At 41.4% G+C, this 17767-nt stretch overlaps 1 protein-coding gene across 1 annotated transcript; it reads right to left on the bottom strand.

Annotated features, from left to right (window-relative positions):
* Positions 1-71: 71 nt before the first annotated feature.
* Positions 72-15545, bottom strand: LOC310864368 (von Willebrand factor A domain-containing protein 5A-like). Its single transcript, XM_083773033.1, has 20 exons — positions 15415-15545; positions 14345-14425; positions 12277-12479; positions 11506-11728; positions 11156-11337; positions 10105-10219; positions 9524-9708; positions 8681-8769; positions 7816-7960; positions 7332-7411; positions 7033-7147; positions 6669-6827; positions 5943-6046; positions 5635-5855; positions 4471-4590; positions 3389-3436; positions 2961-3008; positions 1723-1910; positions 1434-1557; positions 72-1201 (listed from the first exon to the last, which is right to left on the bottom strand). Exons 2-20 carry the CDS (start codon positions 14379-14381, stop codon positions 1122-1124), a joined length of 2466 nt encoding a protein of 821 aa, XP_083629159.1. The 5' UTR covers positions 14382-14425; positions 15415-15545; the 3' UTR covers positions 72-1121.
* Positions 15546-17767: the final 2222 nt, after the last annotated feature.

Raw genomic sequence — 17767 nt, 5'->3', positions numbered from 1 at the left:
GTTAGAGTAGTTGTATTTGTAATTTTGAAATTAATGCTTTTCTGGATCAATTTGTTTTATTTGTATGGGAACACAAATGTTGCAGGCTGTATACTTAGACTGCTGTGACATACATAATATAATCCTGCTATCCTTGAGGCCAGTAGTTTTCAACTCTATAGTCCTGTTTCAAATTTGCACATAACGAAGCAGCAAGTTGGGTTAATGAAAACAAAATAATCACCTGCACAGAATTACTTGACAGAAAGTAGTCCATAACATGTCTACAGTGGATTTTTATGAAACAACGCTTTGCAGATTGAAAGAGGATAATTCAAGTTTGCCTTACAGCTGAAATATTGGTGAGTTTAACGACTGACAGAAACATCACTTTTTCAGAAAACTGTCAGGATTTACATTTTTTTAATCTGATCTCAGGTCAAAATGGGTTAATATAAGCAGATCTGACTTTTCTATTTGAATGGGATGGAGGGTCAATGGCGGGTGTTGCAACTCCAGATTCATCCCATTTATTAAAAAATCTAGCGTAAATTGCGGCTAGTGTATCCCCAGCAGGCATAGGACCGGTGTAGCATGTCATTCCTTTCACCTTCCTGCTGTCGTGTCACTTTCCACTGTCATCTACACACCATCTAGTCTCAAAACGAATACAATTCATAGACATTTCAATTAAAAATATTTATTTCTTGTTGATGCTTAGTTATTCATTTTGTAGCGAATCAGCCCCTAAACCAGGGGTTCTCAACGTTTTTGGCCGGGGACCCCTGGAAATGCTTTGGCAATGTCTCGGGACCCCCACCCCCAATATAGATTTACTGCTACAATAACCTTAATAATAGAGACAATACACCATAAATAAATACTTAAACCAGATATAATCATTAGGGAAGGCGTATGCATACATGTGTACTATAATGTAAACTCTTCATTTCCACCCCTGCCCTAAACCACACTAGAAGACTAGTACAATATTAGCTGTAAATCCTGTTAATGTCATCCAATTACATGAAGATAAGAGCACAGAGTGATCGACCTATCGAATGATGGGTTATTCAGGGTATAGCTCAGAAAACTGCATGCCACTGGTAGTGGCAGGTGGATGGGATATGATGAACCTCTCATCAGAGCCCCAGGTCATCTTTCTGCACCTTGCAGCCCAACAAGGTATTTCCAGCCTCCACACACTCAGCCACGCAGTCCACTGGAAAACAGGAACACGTTAGATAACAGAATGTTGTAATGTGATGTCCAGCAGTTTTTTGTTTTTTTTAACTCATTTAGCAAATTAGCAGTAACACACCTTCAACCTGTACCTCTACCGTAATTAATTAAATTAACCTGTTAAATGTTTGTATGTTCCAGGGGAATCATACAAACAGAATGCACAGATCAGCAAGAAACTGTCATAACGTCACACATGTTGGGGCCATTACCTTTCTGAGCACGAACCCAGGACACTGCCTTCATAGCCAGAAGCTGCCACTCATCCTGGGCGTCCATCTTGAAGCCATGGAGCCAGATTAGAGCCAAAATAGTAGCCCAAACTTCCTCGGTCACCTGGAAATCCCATGACATGGAGATGGTGGCAGGGTATGACGACAAATGTAAAGTGAGAACATAATAATAGAGAACAAATTAACGAAGTAAGAACACTGATCAAATTGAGCGAAATGTACTTGCACAAACCTCCCTGTGTAACAGAAACATGTGGCTGGGACTTACTGGTAGAGGCTTTGACTTTTTTAACTCCTCATGAGTCTTCCCAAGCACAGCAGTCAGCTCTGGAACTAGGGTCCAGAAACCAGTAGCCTTCTGGAGGGTGATCACCTGGAGCAAGGGGTCTATGGGTGGCAGCCTGGGCTGAGGGGGTTCTTCAGGACCTGAGGGCAAACTTTTCTTTTCAGATTTTTCTGAAAGAAAAGTAAAATGAATATAATCATGTAAAACCATAACTGAAATGAAATAAATAAATATGAAACGAATGAAACCTGTTGATGTTAGTGCTCAAATAGAGTAGTAGAATAAGATATGGGTACCGGAACCTGAACACTTCTACCACAAGGGGTCACCAAAGCACAGTTTGGACAGGCTATTTTATTTATTTTTTTAATGGAAGAGAATAAGTCAGAAGAATGGAATTCAATGGTTGCATACTTGATCAACGTAGGATGAATAATGTTAAAGGGGAATTTGTCCCGGACATTAAGGGCATTGAGAAAGATTACAGGTTTATTATAATGAGACTACTATATGGGTGTTGTGTATTGGATGATTGGAAATAAATAATATTGTATGTATTTATTTGCTGATTTATGCTGATTTAATTTTGTCAAATGGGTAATAATGCAGGATATTGGTGTGTGAACCGTCCACATTTATTTGTTTAGTCCTAGAAAGTGAAACACGGCTGAGCCAATCTATTGTACGTGTGGTAATATCTCACAGAAGTCCAAAGAGGTGGCAGTAATGAAACTAATTAAAGGTATATTCAGTGATTTCACTTAATTCAAATATCACTTATTTTTTTGTTTTGTTGTGATAATCCTCCCTACTATAGAGTGTGTTGGCCATATAAGGAGTTCCTCCCTGTCCCCAGTTAACCCCTGGGGGTCAAAAAACCTTAGGTTTCGTTCTTGACTCTCTATCCTGATTGGACGAAAGGCTGGGTCCCACAGCCAAAAACGAAACCTAAGGTTTTTTGAGTGAAATCACTGAATATACCTTTAACCAAGCACGGAAGAGAACCAGTGTGAGAATGAAATTCTGAACACAATGTAAAATTAGATCTACTATAAACTATAAGCATTAACTACAAACACACAAAAAGCTATATGGCACTTTTGTCTCAATTGACCATCAAGAACTGAATCGTGAAGAAAAAGCCCCACAAAACCTTAGTAAATCTACACCTACTGTGTATATAATATGTTTTCAATTAGAATAGATGCAAATTACAATACCTAATTTTCTATAGACAGAAGATCCACAAAGCATGTCCTCTTCTTCACCTTTGAAGGAAAAATATATATATTTAAATCTATGGTATAAGGCAAATACATTTAGGCATTAGGTCAGGGCATCACTGCTATGTTACGTTTATGGATAAAAAATGTATTATTTAGGCATCAGGTTAGCAAAGGTAATGGGTACAGTATAATTATTTATATATTAGATATGGGTTTGATGTGCTTAAAGTGAAGGTGGGGCCCCACTGTTTGATGGGCAGAGCACAGCCATCAAACACAAATGTTTGGACAAACCATGTGACTCCCATTGGAAATGCATTGTGGCAGCCATTAAACACAGAAAAGACACAGAACACGTGTTCTGTATGTGTGCCTTAGAAAGCATTAGTCTGAGATCGGACAACTGCATTATGTTACTGTACCGTCAGCTTCCACATAGTCACCTCCGTCCGTTTCTAGGGATTCCATACCTATAAATGATAAAAAACAAACTCAACATCTATTATTATTAAAATCGAAAGAATTGACGCACCATGCCAGCCTGACTAGTAGGCTACTCATGCTTATACAGCCAATTAATTTTATATCAACTGTACAGTATTGTGATTGTGCCGTGAAAAAAACGCTTAAATAGTATTGCATGAAATAATTAATAATAATATATAAAACAAAATAATAAAAAAAAGAAAAAGTGCCCTTCTGGGCACAGGTCTCCACCAGGATAGGAATGTAAGACATTGCAGCTTGCCTTCATCTGGTGGTTGGATAAAAGGGCAACAAAAGTAAATTAGAGGTAAAAACACTTTTCGGCCAGTTATAGCGCCACCTTGAGGCTGAGTTGAAATTGTTCATGTGGCATTTCTTCCTCGGCCTAGTGGGAATGTGCGTGCACAATTTCACGGAAATCACGCGATGTGTTCATGATTTGCAGCATTTTGTTTGAAACTGAGCACTCCTGTGAACTTTGGAAGCCAATCTTAACCAATCAGAATGGAGTCTGAGAAATCTGAAAGACCCGTTTCGTTGAATGGCTCTAGAGAGACTGTGTACCAATTTGCGCGATGTTTGGACAAAATGTGTAGGTGTACTGTGCAAAAACTTGTTTTGCACAAAGCGGCCTCCTGGTGCCGCTATAACAGGCCGTTCTGGAAATTTTGGGGCAGAGGTTCATCGTTGGCATCCAGGGAGTGTGTGTGCAAAATTTGCCATGCAAAAACTTGTTTTGCACAAAGCAGCCTCCTGGTGGCGCTATAACAGGCCGTTGTGGAAATTTTGGGGCAGAGGTTCATCGGTGGCATCCAGGGAGTGTGTGTGCAAAATTTGGCATTGACCGGGTTAACGGTGGCCGAGATTAGCTGCTCACGGACACACGGACGGACGGACGGACACACACACACACGGACGGACGGACGGAGTGCAAAACATACTCTCCCCCCATGCCTTCGGCCTGGTGGAGACAATAATGTGGAATGTAGCCTGAATTACACAGAGACTTTCTACTTACTGTCACACATCATCACTGGTGCCGGCATACAGCACTTCATCATCATTGGTGGTGATGGCCTATTGCAAGCCATTCTCATCATCCGCTGCGGTGCGCTATTCATAGCACAGAAGGACATCACTGAAAAAGTTTTTAAATTTGAGGAGATTGATCTTAATGAAGAAGGGATTTGATACACTATATCATCTTAGGAAGGGAAGAATGTGATATAAACATTTAGCATTTAACAGTAACTTCAGTTCAAGCCATTATCGTGGACTGTATTGTCACAAAATCCAATACTTGAAAGAGGACAATATTGAGTTAACCTTAACCTCACCAAATGCCTAAACTCAAAACGCTAACCTTAACTACAATGAATTCATTAAAAGGTAGTGATAAGTGATAAGTGATTTTTTTCTCTCCACCTAACAGACTTCCCCCCACATGATACACTACATCTTCTTAACACATTGTAGTATTATAGTATTTATTAATTAATTAATTAATTATTCCGCCACTGCCACAGTCTTTTCAGTGCACAACTTTATTTTGAAGGTCAAGGAAGTAAACAACGACCGTGTAAAGTGCCGAATGATCGTGTATATTCTTTCACCCGGGAAATAAATGTTATGGCCCACGAATGAAGCTTGTTTTGACCCGAAACGGAAAAGAAAAGAATCAAGAGAAAATAATCGAGATACCATGCTGTTAACTAAAATCGGTTTACATTGAGGCGGACGGCAGGCGGAAATGTCACTTCTGGTTCATTTCCTTTATGTGTCTGTTGCCTAGCAACCTAAAACGTGATCTAACTAAATAAATGATTTGGTCTGACGTCCAGGGCCGTTAATGGCAGTTAAATGTGTTAATTGTGTTTGAGGTAGTCTTCATGCTGGAGCAGCCATGTCTTTACAGACCCCAGCCAAAGAGATTCTAGAACAAGAGACAAAACTTGGAATCACCACTAGATGGCATCACTCCGAGATGGCGGCAATGCTCAATAAATATATGATAGTAGTAGTTCTTGTTTTGTACAGCATGACTTTTAGTTTTTAATGTTTTTAAAAGCAACCAGAAGTTACGTCATCACTCCAATATGGCACTGGGCGCTGGTTGTTACTATGGGACTTAATGGGAGTTTCGCCTCTTGTTCTAGAATCTCTTTGCCCCAGCGGTACTTACTTGGCGCTGGGACATTTCTGCGTATCAGAGGTCCTTGTACGGCCTCCCCACTTCCTTTGTTGACGGCGATGAAGGCAGTGAAGACACTGCTCACTCCTGATTGGATGCTGAGTTCCACCACCCTCTTCTTCTCTGCTCCATCCTGCTTCCCTCGCTGGTCTCTCTGTTCCAGCTCCAGGGAGCGAATCAGGGTCCGAGCGCCCAGCCTGTGGACTGTCAATCTGCACACAGGAGAATAAAGAGGGTTGTTTTGGGACTAAATGGTCACTTATTGTGCCTCACTGCTCGATGAGTAAAGGATACTTTACCCAGTGTCCTTGGTAGGTTTGAGACTGAAGCCAAGCTTATTCTGAGAAGGTTGATCTGCCAGGCTGTACTTCACTGTCACACTGCCTTCACTGACCCCTGAAGCCTGGGGAGGAAGAGAGAGACATTGTTGGATTCAAATTCAACTGCATTATGAATTGTTTTTGATGTGCAAATTGCAACGTAAACTCAACTTCTTTGAACACGAGAAACAGAATACAAAAAAGTACTTACGATAGAAGTTGTATGTGCGCTGAGCCGCACGCACGCACGCACGCACACACACACACACACACACACACACACGACTGACAATTCACCCTTTGTCAAGTCCCGCCCGTGGTTGTGCCCCTCTTCGCACCCATTGGTTGCCGTTTTGTGGTTGGACAAAAAACCACTACCATTGTAATAACGTGTTTTTCAGTTGCTTCGTATTGATATTTTGTGCATTCAATTCTTATTTTAAACTTGGTGTCAGTAAAAAGGAACATCACAGGTGCAGCATGGTGACTGGGCATATCATGTTTGTTTTTTGTTTTTTCCAAAATGTATGTTTTAACAATTTCAACATAAACAAGACGGAACCAAAAACCAAAAAGAGCCTGCTGGTTAGTCAGTCAGGACCAATCAGAAGGCTGACAAATGGTGAATTGGCACCAAACCCGTCATGAAAAAAACTCTGCCTACACGGTCCATTACGTTGGTCCAATAAAAGTAACTGATCTTACCTCTCCAGTGAGCTGGGCATAGATGAGCGACCTTTGGCCCTGGAAAAGGCTTGTGATGGGCGGAGACAGAGGTGTGACAGACATCCCCTTTGGCAGGTCCCACGAAACAGAAATATCCACCACAGCTGGCTGCAGGGCAAAGCGAAGTGACTGCATCACCTGTTGTAAACAAATGAGAATGACAGACCTCAAACAAGATGTTGAAAACAACGGTACAAGTACTTGAAGTAAGCAGAAAGCAGTGTAGTATACTGTAAATACACTGCCATGGTGGAGAGCTGTTATTGCTTTGGAATACTTTGTGCCATTTGTCTTTCCTATGCCAGCGGGATATGGCTGCCCTCTCACAGATTATAGATCTTACTTTGGGTTGCAACCTTTCTGTTCCAGTGATGAACTGGGCATGACCTCCTCCCTGCTTGGCCATCCCAGTGATGAGAGCAGAGCTGGCCCCCTCCCCAATCCCGAAAGTAAAGCACCTGCAGTAGAATAGGATAGAATCAATATACAGTACTGTGTAGTGTGTGCACGCACGCACGCACGCACGCACGCACGCACGCACGCACGCACGCACGCACGCACGCACGCACGCACGCACGCACACAATCCAGACTTGTCAGTTGTTGTTTGTCCATACAGGCGATGCTGTAGATGTGGTCCCACCTGTGAGAACTGGCATTGCTTTTCACCAGATCGAGTACTTCCTTGGTATTCCACACCTCGCCATCAGTAAAGACAAAGAGCTGAGATGACAAAACAGACAGCTTTAGAAAGCACACTTATTTGTCTTCACTTACTGTTATACATGTGACATCAAATTTATCATGCACGCACGCACACACACTTGCACACACTTTAAGATGTAAATCACAGGACAGTAGGTGGTACGGCTATTGTGTGAATAGTGTGTATACAGTATATAACGTATAATGTGTGTGAGTTGGCGACGGAAGTCTGGACTTCCGATTTGCTACGACTGAACACGTGACACACGTGTCACCGCACTGCAAGGAAGGCATACTAGGTTACAGGTGCATGATGGGACGCGTGAACCTCTAGTAGTGTACGTGTAGTGTGTGTCTGTGTGTGTGTGTGTGTGTGTGTGTGTGCGCGCATGGTGCAACAGTGGTGTGTGTTTGCGTGCTACCTGTCTGGGCTGATTGGGAACGCAGGGCTGCTTGTAGATGTGTTTGAGAGGCCTTAGGATTTCTGTCCCGCCCAGATCAGCTGACATAGTCTTGACCTTCTCCAAAGCCTCATCCATGGTGCTCTGGCTGTACTCCACACTCGCACTGCCATAACAGAGTGGCGCCATGTCATTGTTCCGACAACCCATCATTCCGACGTCCCGTTGCTCCGACTGGCCCCATACTAACCCTGTCCCCAAACCCTAACCCTAACACTGTCCCCAAACCCTGTCCCCAAACCCTAACCCTGTCCCCAAACCCTAACCCTGTCCCCAAACCCTAACCCTGTCCCTAAACCCTAACCCTAACCCTGTCCCCAAACCCTAACCCTGTCCCCAAACCCTAACCCTGTCCCCAAACCCTAACCCTGTCCCTAAACCCTAACCCTAACCCTGTCCCCAAACCCTAACCCTGTCCCCAAACCCTAACCCTAACCCTGTCCCCAAACCCAAACCCTGTCCCCAAACCCTAACCCTGGTTCCAAACCCTAACCGCAGGTGGAACCCCCATGAGTCTTTATAACCGGCCACATAGTCGGACTAACGGGATGTCGGAATTATAGTCAGGCAGTCCCCAATAGGGTATGGAAACACTATGACTATTCCACTGGCAAAGAAAGTTTTCACAAAAAGTACCTTGCCTATGTCTGTCTGTGTGTGTGTGTGTGTGTGTGTGTGTGTGTGTGTGTGTGTGTGTGTGTGTGTGTGTGTGTGTGTGTGTGTGTGTGTGTGTGTGTGTGTGTGCGTGTGTGTGTGTGTGTGTGTGTGTTCAAGGCTAATGATAATGATAATGTATTGATAATGATAATAATAATTAGCAACTCACGGAAAGATGTGGTCGTAGTCACTTCCAAAGCCAAATATGTTGAAGTAGCAGCCCATTGGCAAGCTTTTCAGTAGCAGTAGCAATGTGTCCTACACATTTTGATAGATGAATAGAAACATATCTTTTCAGTAGCAGTAGCAGTGTGTCCTACACATTTTGATAGATGAATAGAAACATATCTTTTCAGTAGCAGTAGCAGTGTGTCCTACACATTTTGATAGATGAATAGAAACATATCTTTTCAGTAGCAGTAGCAGTGTGTCCTACACATTTTGATAGATTAATAGAAACATATCTTTTCAGTAGCAGTAGCAGTGTGTCCTACACATTTGATAGATGGATAGAAACACAGCAACATCCTCAAGTGTGTGAACAACACACTCGTCTTGAAATGATACAAATGAATGATTCGAATTGTTGAGTTGTGATTCGTTTTGTCTATGGGGTAATATACCACTGCCTTACACCCAGCTCGGCTGTTTCTAATCCCAAACAGATTTAATATAATTTGTGCAAAATAAATATTACAATAATAAAGATAATTCATTCTTGGCATTAATAGTATTATACTTTTCTATAAATGTACAAATTACTAGATGTTTTATGTGTTGGAACCTGGGGCTTATACAGTAGCAAGCCCTCAATGCTCAAACTGTTTATCGTAAAAAGGCAATATTCTCCTCAACAAATGTTAGATTAAAAGGTCAAGATATTCAACTGTAAAATAGGAATAAACGAGCATCATGTACCCTGGCACTGCTAGTGTAAAATAGAAGGAATAAAGAGCATCATGTACCCTGGCACTGCTAGTGTAAAATAGAAGGAATAAAGAGCATCATGTACCCTGGCACTGCCAATGCGATCTGGCCCGGCCCCGCGCACGCTGCTGCTGCTCATGACACAGTCCATGCTGCCAGAACGATCCACTAAAAACAGGAACTCCCCACATGAAGCCAGTGATGACATCACAGCTTTAGGGAACTCTGGGTACAGGCTCAACATGATCACTGGGTCACCCATCAGAGAACCTGGAAGACAGGACAGGGGATGAGGAATAGGATAGACACATTGACACCTTTAAAATCAAACCAACAGGCAAGTCCATTTTTTTCAGGGGAAGTCCCAATTTGACTAAATGTGTTAAATGTTAAATTTGTAATGTTGGGGGCGGCAGTGGCTCCCGAGGTGCAGGTTGGTGCCTTTGTAGGGTATCCTCCGCCATCGGTGTGTGTGTGTGTGTGTATTTGTGAATGAAATGCACAATCTATGTAAAGCGCTTTGGATAAAAGCACTGTATAAATGCACCATTTAATGTTCTTTATGTGACGTAATAAGCTCCCCAGACTTGTAATTGAAATGTATTTTATAACAGCATAATAATTAAAAAAACAAACAATAATAACAAATAAAAACTAATAGATTACCAGGCTTGGCAGAATCCTTTCCTGCCTCTACAATAGCAGCGGGCTGGTGGGCATCTTTATAATAAACCAACAGTTCCACGTCTCTGTCAAACTTGTGCCCATCACTCAGGCGGACCTGGGATTATAGAGAACACAATGTAAAATTGTGTGTGTGTGTGTGTGGGGGGGTGGAGGGACGGGGACGGCGGCATCGAGGGAGGGGGAACACCTACGTTTTTAGAGGGATAAATTATGGATTTAGATGGTTCTACATCGCAACTGCTCTTGGACAGTCTACACCAAATCTCCAAGTGTCTTTTTGACGAATATTCCCCCCAGAATATGGTTAACTTTGCATTCTAGCAGTGCACATGCATACATGTGCACTGCTATAAAACATTTTTGAGTGTTGCAACCACTCCAAGGAACAGCAATGTCCGCCTATGTGTTCACCTATGTGTTGGTTAATGAGCACCAGTATGAGTACCAGTAGGGGCGCTGTTGTGCCAGAAACAGAGAGAGAGAGGCAGTGCTGCACTGTTGCCTGCTAATGAGAGAGAGAGAGAGAGAGAGAGAGAGGGGGGGGGGGAGAGAGAGGGGAGTTGCACCACTCAGTTCACACGGGTGTGATTTTTTTATTTTGTTTAGTTGTTGATGGTGTGTTTGCAAGTCCATTTGCACATACCTAGAATTCCTCCTCTGCATTTACCTATCCTAACTATTAAGGCCCTGACACAACTTTTACATCAACAGAAAACAAACTAAAACACAGGTCAACACATCCAACTTTGATGGAATGTTTTTGTCAAAGAATTGCTATAATGAAATATTAGAACATCACTTCACATCACCTTTCAATAGAAAAGGGTTAAGGTTCAAAACTGATGTTGCTTGTTGATATTGATTGAAGTTCATTGTCTTATTCAGGACAATTTGACACTGGCACAGTAAATGCTCAAGGGGACACACATTACTGTCTGCATGTGCGCACACGCGCACACACACACACACACACGCACACACACACACACACACACACACACACACACACACACACACACACACACTCTACCGTGGCCTGGGTCTGCTCTGTGTTGAGGTACTGAAGAGGGTCCAGGGAACAGTTGGACTCTACTTTAGAGACGGGTCGAGGAGAGGTCACTCGGGCAGAGAAGGACAGACTGTAGGGCACTAGAGAGGCTGGAACAGAGGTCACCTGAGGTTGACCGCTCCCTCCACTGACCCCTTCACTACCTGAGAAAGAGTAAATGTAATTAAAGTACTATTACACACTAAAAAATAACATATCATCTGCAAAATGCAAATGTCTCTTTTCTTCCACTGCCACCTTCACTAACCCCTTAAAGGACCACTTCACCACTTTTCAACCTATCTTCATATATTAGCGGGGTTGTTTCCTACCTCGAGGTTGGTAGCGGGGGTTCAGCACAGCAGGCAGACAGAATCTCAGCCCATCGTCAGCCTCCACAGCCAGCTCAGTAACATACTCCAGCCTGATGGAGGCGCTCTGTCCTGGAGGCAGACTGCCCACACTCATCGAGAATACATCAGGGCTCTGCTCACTCTCCTCCAATAGGAAGGCCTGCTGGCCGGAGCTCAATGCGTCATCATACTCCTCTCGAGCCTGAGAAAAAAAACACATTTAAAGAGATTCAATGGGAGAAATTAAAAATGAGAATATATGTTTGTTGGTCTTAAGGCCTATTCATACTCCAGTTTTAGGTGATAAGGTGAGTGGTGACAACCGTTTGGTTAGTAAAAACAGAGAGATGTGTTTGGGTGAGCGGTGAGTCATTTACCACCGCAGCGTGACATCATGTTGTAGTTTTCGGTGGTCACCTTATCAGTTATCACTTAAACTGGAGTATAAATAGGCCTTTAGTGTGTGATTGCCTAAATGTGTGATCTGAAGGAAATAGTTCAAAGTTCAGTCAAGAATAGCCAATGAGATGATGTGGATAGCCGTTGACCGTAGGCAAATATAAACCAGTTTTTCAGTCTTAAGAGTTGATTGATGACTGCAAAATACCATGTGTAAACCAGTCCTGAGCATTTCCTTTCATATTCTGACTCATAGTATGAGTCAGAGTGGCTCTAGTCAACCATCTGTTGCAAGTAGGCTGGGTTTTAATCCAGGGTGTGTAAAGTCAAGCATTTACATTGTTAGCTCACCTTCTGTTTCTCCTTCACCTCAGCCACAACCTCCGTCTGTCCGATCTTTGCGCTGAAATGACAGACGGCAGCATCGCCAGGAAGAGGGAAGACAAAGACGGCCTCTATGGGGCTCTTCTCGTTGTTCTCGTACTGCAAAATGGAGGTCACTGTCGCCACATGGTCGCTCACCTCAACCTCCACATCAATGCCTTTCAGAGGAACTGACAGACAAACGGAAGCATAGTGAGAGACGTTAGCATAGTACTTGTTTTGATTATACCACTTCTGCTTCAGTCTACAATGCAGCCGTTAAACAGCCATATAATGCAGGTTATGAGCAGGATTAAAACCATTATGACTACATATGAGGAAGAGAGAACAAAAGAGTCACAGAGAGCACAATGGAATGAGGGAACGTGGGAGTAAAAAGAGGAAGGGAAAGATGTTGAAGCTTATTCCCACTGATACTGTTGTGTTATTTTCTATTGCTGTAATTGTTGATGATTATGATTATTTGATTTTAAATTGTTAAGCGCTTTGTAACATTGTTTAAAAAGGTGCTAAATAAATAAAGTTTATTATTATTACAAACTTATAGTGCTTAGACAACTCGAGGCAGATGTCCACCCAAGTGCCTACCTCTACCTGAGGTTTATTCCCATTAAGCGTTAACCCATTTTAGACGTGAGGCCGTCTAAAAACGCCTAATAAATTCTAACCTAAGTTTTCTGAAAAACTATGTCACATTTGTATTCCAAAAATATAATATAATCTAAAGTGACACATAGACTGCGGTCCCGGATTGAAAGGTGTTTTGCTTTGTTGCGAACGCAGTGAGCCACTTACTATGACAGCAGGGGCTGAGTGTCTGTGTGTGTGTGTGTCACGCTGTGTGGTGTCACGCTGTTACACCACCGGCCCGCCACCAGAGGGCGCAGCTGTGGCACGCACGCACGCACGCACACACACACACACACACACACACACACACACACACACAGGGCGCAGCTGTAGCACACACACACACAACCACACACACACGAGCTGCGTTCGCTTCACGCGTTTGCGCGTCTTACTTGTATATATGTATATTTTGAGATGTAATTGCTAGTCACATTATTGACCGCTAACAGAGACTCTATTACACAGTCCCAATCTGTGATTACCCACCGGGTGTGATATGAGGTGATTAGCGGTGATTTTGTGCACCTGCACCATGTCACCACTCCTTTCGAAGGAACCTACATTCAGTCACACTCCACACTGATGAAGGCTGGATAGCCGAAACGTTTGTCCATAATTGTTCAAAGTTGAAATAAACTATTTGAACTGCAGTCTTGGTGTGTGCGACCCACTACTTATTTGTATATGTTTTGAACAGGTAGCGCACCTATAGTCAGAGCACGGTGGTCATATGAAGAACCGGATTGAAAGCTAAAATCTAAAATTGACTTTTATAAAATAAATAGAAGTCTGCACACTATAACTTTGTAAAGCTCCCAGTCAAGGCTTATTTTTTTTTAATAGACGTTTCGACACAAAGTCTTCATCAGAATGGTGACTTTTTCCTTGCTACTATCACTACATATGCTTGCTCAGGTAGGGTCTCTGCTCTTAAGTGTCTTGAGAAAACTTGTTTTGCCTTCCAGGCACTAAACTAAAATAGAATTCTGCATTTATATTATGTCAAATCTGATTCATATTATAGTTATAAATCAAGCAGTTATAATTTATGTACATAATTTATATTGAGTTAATTAGATTAGCAGAATCTCACTTTCATGTACACTGCTAATTTATGTTTTAAATAAAAAAATTAAAACAATTGGAAAAGAAGAACCAGTGTTTATAAAAAGAAAAGCATATGGCTAGAAATGTGAATCGCATATTTTAAACTTTTTTTTTTCTATAAAAATGTAATCCTTAATGTTTTTGGGGCTTAGAATTGGGGCTTAGAATCCCATCAAGTGGAAGATTTGATTCAACCCTTATCACCATTACACATGATAGATGTTCTTGATTTGCATTACAATATATTGATTGTAACCTAATGAAAAACACAGAGTTTTAAGTTTGAAAGCTTTACCTGGTTCATTCTTGCGAGTTACCAGTCCACATTCCATAGTGTTGCTTGGACTGTTCTTATGGCTTCAACAGAACTTGAAATCTGAAAGTAAAATACATTCATTCAAAATCAGTTAAAGTTAAGCATGTAGTACATTTTCTACACTGCAGGTTACTGTCAAAGCAAATGTATCCAGGTCTAAAAATACATGTTGGCGAGTTGCCCTTTTGCCAATGTATAATAAAGCAATGCCCATGTGAATCATTTAGCTAAAGATAAGCCTGAAGTATTAAGCTAACCAGTTGTCTAAAATGGTGGCTGTAACCAAAGAATGTGGGTTAAATTGAGCCAAAGTTTGAAATACACTTGATGCACATTATTATTACAAAGGTTCTTAATATCAAACTTTACTTGGATGGTTTTAATTTGTTTTAAGACCATTAAGAAAACAAATTAGAAAAAAGGCAAATGTGTTTGAACATACGGTCAGATTTAAACTTGGATCATCAACCTGACCCCTAGGGGGGGGGGGAAGTGAGCCACAGTACCAGGTTTTTGACAAGTCATATTTTTATGGGTATTTTGTCAGCTCATACTGCATACACGCATGATTCCAAACGACACGATTTGAAACTGAACTCATATATTATATTATTGTATTTTATAATAGCCTGCTATTCTGATGTAGACAAATATAGGCTAAATGAGACATTTCAAAGAGTATTTTGATGAATTGAACAATGTGGACCCTGTTGTAAACAAGTGTAATGCTTAATTGGGTCGTCCACTCACAGTTAACAGTCTTTGTATTGAGTTTGTGCTTGAAATGTACTGTAAATTCTGCAAACTGTTAATAAATATTTCAATCAATCAATCAAAGTATAACAATAATCATTAGTAATTTATTTTGTCCTCATCACTAAACCGTGTTACTTACTACCATAGTTACCATAGTTACACAGGCATACACACACACAACCCTAGCTTACATGCTTATGTGTAGTGTAGCAATTAGCCTACTGTAACTTTACATTATCAAAGTCCAAAATAGGCTAAAGCTAATCAAATCAAATTAACAATGTCATGCTTACCTTGTTTTGCAAAGCAATAGGTCTAGTCTGAAACGATATGTTGGCAAGAGTTCAGTTTTGACGAATAGCCTCCTTAAATAGGCCTTTTATTTAAATGTATGTAGATAGTTTGTGAAACATTATCCCTACGCACTTAGAGTATATATGCCTACGCCCCACAGCCGACTTCCTTGTTTATTGCAAGGAAGATAAAACGAAGGATCGGCCAAGGAAGATAAAACGAAGGATCGGCCAAGGAAGATAAAACGAAGGAACGCCCATGTAGTCCAACCTCTTCTTCGGTGGGACAGAATCAGGACAGAATCCTTCTTCTTTTGACTTTCCTGCCTACTATAGATGCCCGACGGTGTATTGCTGCCTCCGACGGTTGGTGTTATATTAAGTACTGCAGGTCTGCCTGATTGCCTGTAGGTAGCTGTATCAAAGAGAAGGCTGAGCACATTTCCTAGTCAATCCCGTACAGTGTGTACGTGGGCGTACACTTTCCCGTACAAGTAAACTGTGGAAGTTCTTGACATCCAACTTTCCAGTAAATTAGAACATTGACGTGTCAGTTACAGTCACCTATTTGTGCAAATAAAGGCACTTAATTGTCACAGCATCGGAGGCGGAGCCCACAGTGTGCGAGCGTCCCTGAGCGCCGCTCGGCACCTGCCCAAGTTTGGGTTGGATGTGCATGTTTTTGTACTTTTTTCGTGTAACATTGACGTGTCATCATACATCACCAGGTCATTTAGTGCACTCTGTTTCGCAACTTTGCATGGTCAGGGACCACATACAATACCTTCACGGACCACCAGTGGTCCACGGACCACCTGTTGAAAACCTCTGGATAGGAAATGGGCTATAAATATATCGATGAGATGATTTTCTGGTTGCTTTTATTCATGTCAAAATAAAAAAAATGCATTTAATGTATGAACTGAAATCAATGTACCATAGTCCGCTGTTTAGAATAGCTCATTCACAAGCAAACAAAATACAGTCAGGAACAAAAGTATTGGAATATAAAAACTAAAACTTTAATTGCCAAGAATAAGGTTCATACAAGGACTTTACTTTGGACTGTGCATAATCATAACCCAACATTGCACAAAAACTAGTATCAAATGATAGCCTATAAATCCACCTATGGTGCACTTAAGACACATATTGTCATACCCAGAATTATTATCACAATTACCATCAAGGAACCAAATGTAAACATTTTAACAACTGTTAAGGTGCATACAAGGACTTTGCTTTGGCCTGTGGCACAATAATAACCCAAATTATTAAACAAAAACAAGCATAATGTAAAATAACCTATGGTGCAGTGAAAAGACTCATATTCCGATACCAGTAAATTCTTACCACAATACCACAGGGAACCAAATGTAAACATTTCAATAACTAATTTAAATATAAGTACACGCTGGTGCATCTTTATTAATGTATTTATTAATGAGTTAATTAATTAATTAATGTTTGTGCCAATTAACTGTTTATGAATGTGGACCTCTAATTTAGCAGCATTTTTTCTTCTTTTCTAAGTTTTACTTAGGCAAGACATACAATGGCAGGATATACATTTTCTATATATTTTCTCCTTGGCCATTCTGAATCAATGCAGGCACTTAATTGGTATGGAGTGCAAACAATTTCATATTGTGAAAAGTGCATTAGTCAATTATGTTGTCAGAAGATTTACACTACAGCAATCAAAAGTAGTGATATTGGGAAACCAATACAATGCCAAGGCAGTAGATTAAATGCTGTGTGAAGGGAATGGTGTAAGGCTGGAAAAGGTTCACATTAAAGTCAGACATAATATTCTATTCCTTGTTCCAAGCCTGCTGGTGGATAGGCAAGATGGAGCCTGCAGGCAGGATTAATAATAATAATAATATCTCAAACTATAGCGCTTTTCTGAGTACCCAAAGACGCTTTACATGGGGGGTCTTTACAGAGATAACAACACAAATAAAAACAACTTTATTAGAAAAAAGAAATAATCACTAGAAGCTAAACATTAAAAGACAGTGAAAAGGGTTAGCTATAGACCGATTCCGTAGCGGTTTTTCCTGTAGGCGGACTCGACGTAGCTGCGGGGATAAAACCCTCACCAGGCGCACCTCTTCCACTACAGTGAACGGCAGAGTGACTGATGTTAGTTTGCCTCAAACTTTACTCCTTTACCTGCTTTTTTACTAACACTAACATTACAAACATGCCCAGAACATCGAGATGAACCTGTGTAGTTTATGGCTGCTCCAACAGTAGTGGCAACATAAAAGATAAAATAAAACGGAATGTCTAATATCCACCGCGGTGGCGTAGACCAGAGCCATTGAGTAATGGTTGAGACGAAGCA

This window comes from Protomyctophum parallelum (genome assembly GCF_964188405.1).
Source record: "Protomyctophum parallelum genome assembly, chromosome: 9".
NCBI classification, from domain to species: domain Eukaryota; kingdom Metazoa; phylum Chordata; class Actinopteri; order Myctophiformes; family Myctophidae; genus Protomyctophum; species Protomyctophum parallelum.
Note: the sequence above shows the minus strand (reverse complement) of the source record. Positions and strands in the feature narration are given on the sequence as shown.

Bases quoted from the DNA above. Each gene is read 5' to 3' on its own strand.
- LOC310864368 (XM_083773033.1), bottom strand. From the start codon at position 14,381: ATGGAATGTGGACTGGTAACTCGCAAGAATGAACCAG. The intron at 11,729-12,276 runs GTGAGCTAACAA...TTTTTTTCTCAG, and splicing joins AGGTGAAGGAGAAACAGAAG to GCTCGAGAGGAGTATGATGA. The intron at 3,437-4,470 runs GTAAGTAGAAAG...TATCATTTATAG, and splicing joins ACCAGTGATGATGTGTGACA to GTATGGAATCCCTAGAAACG.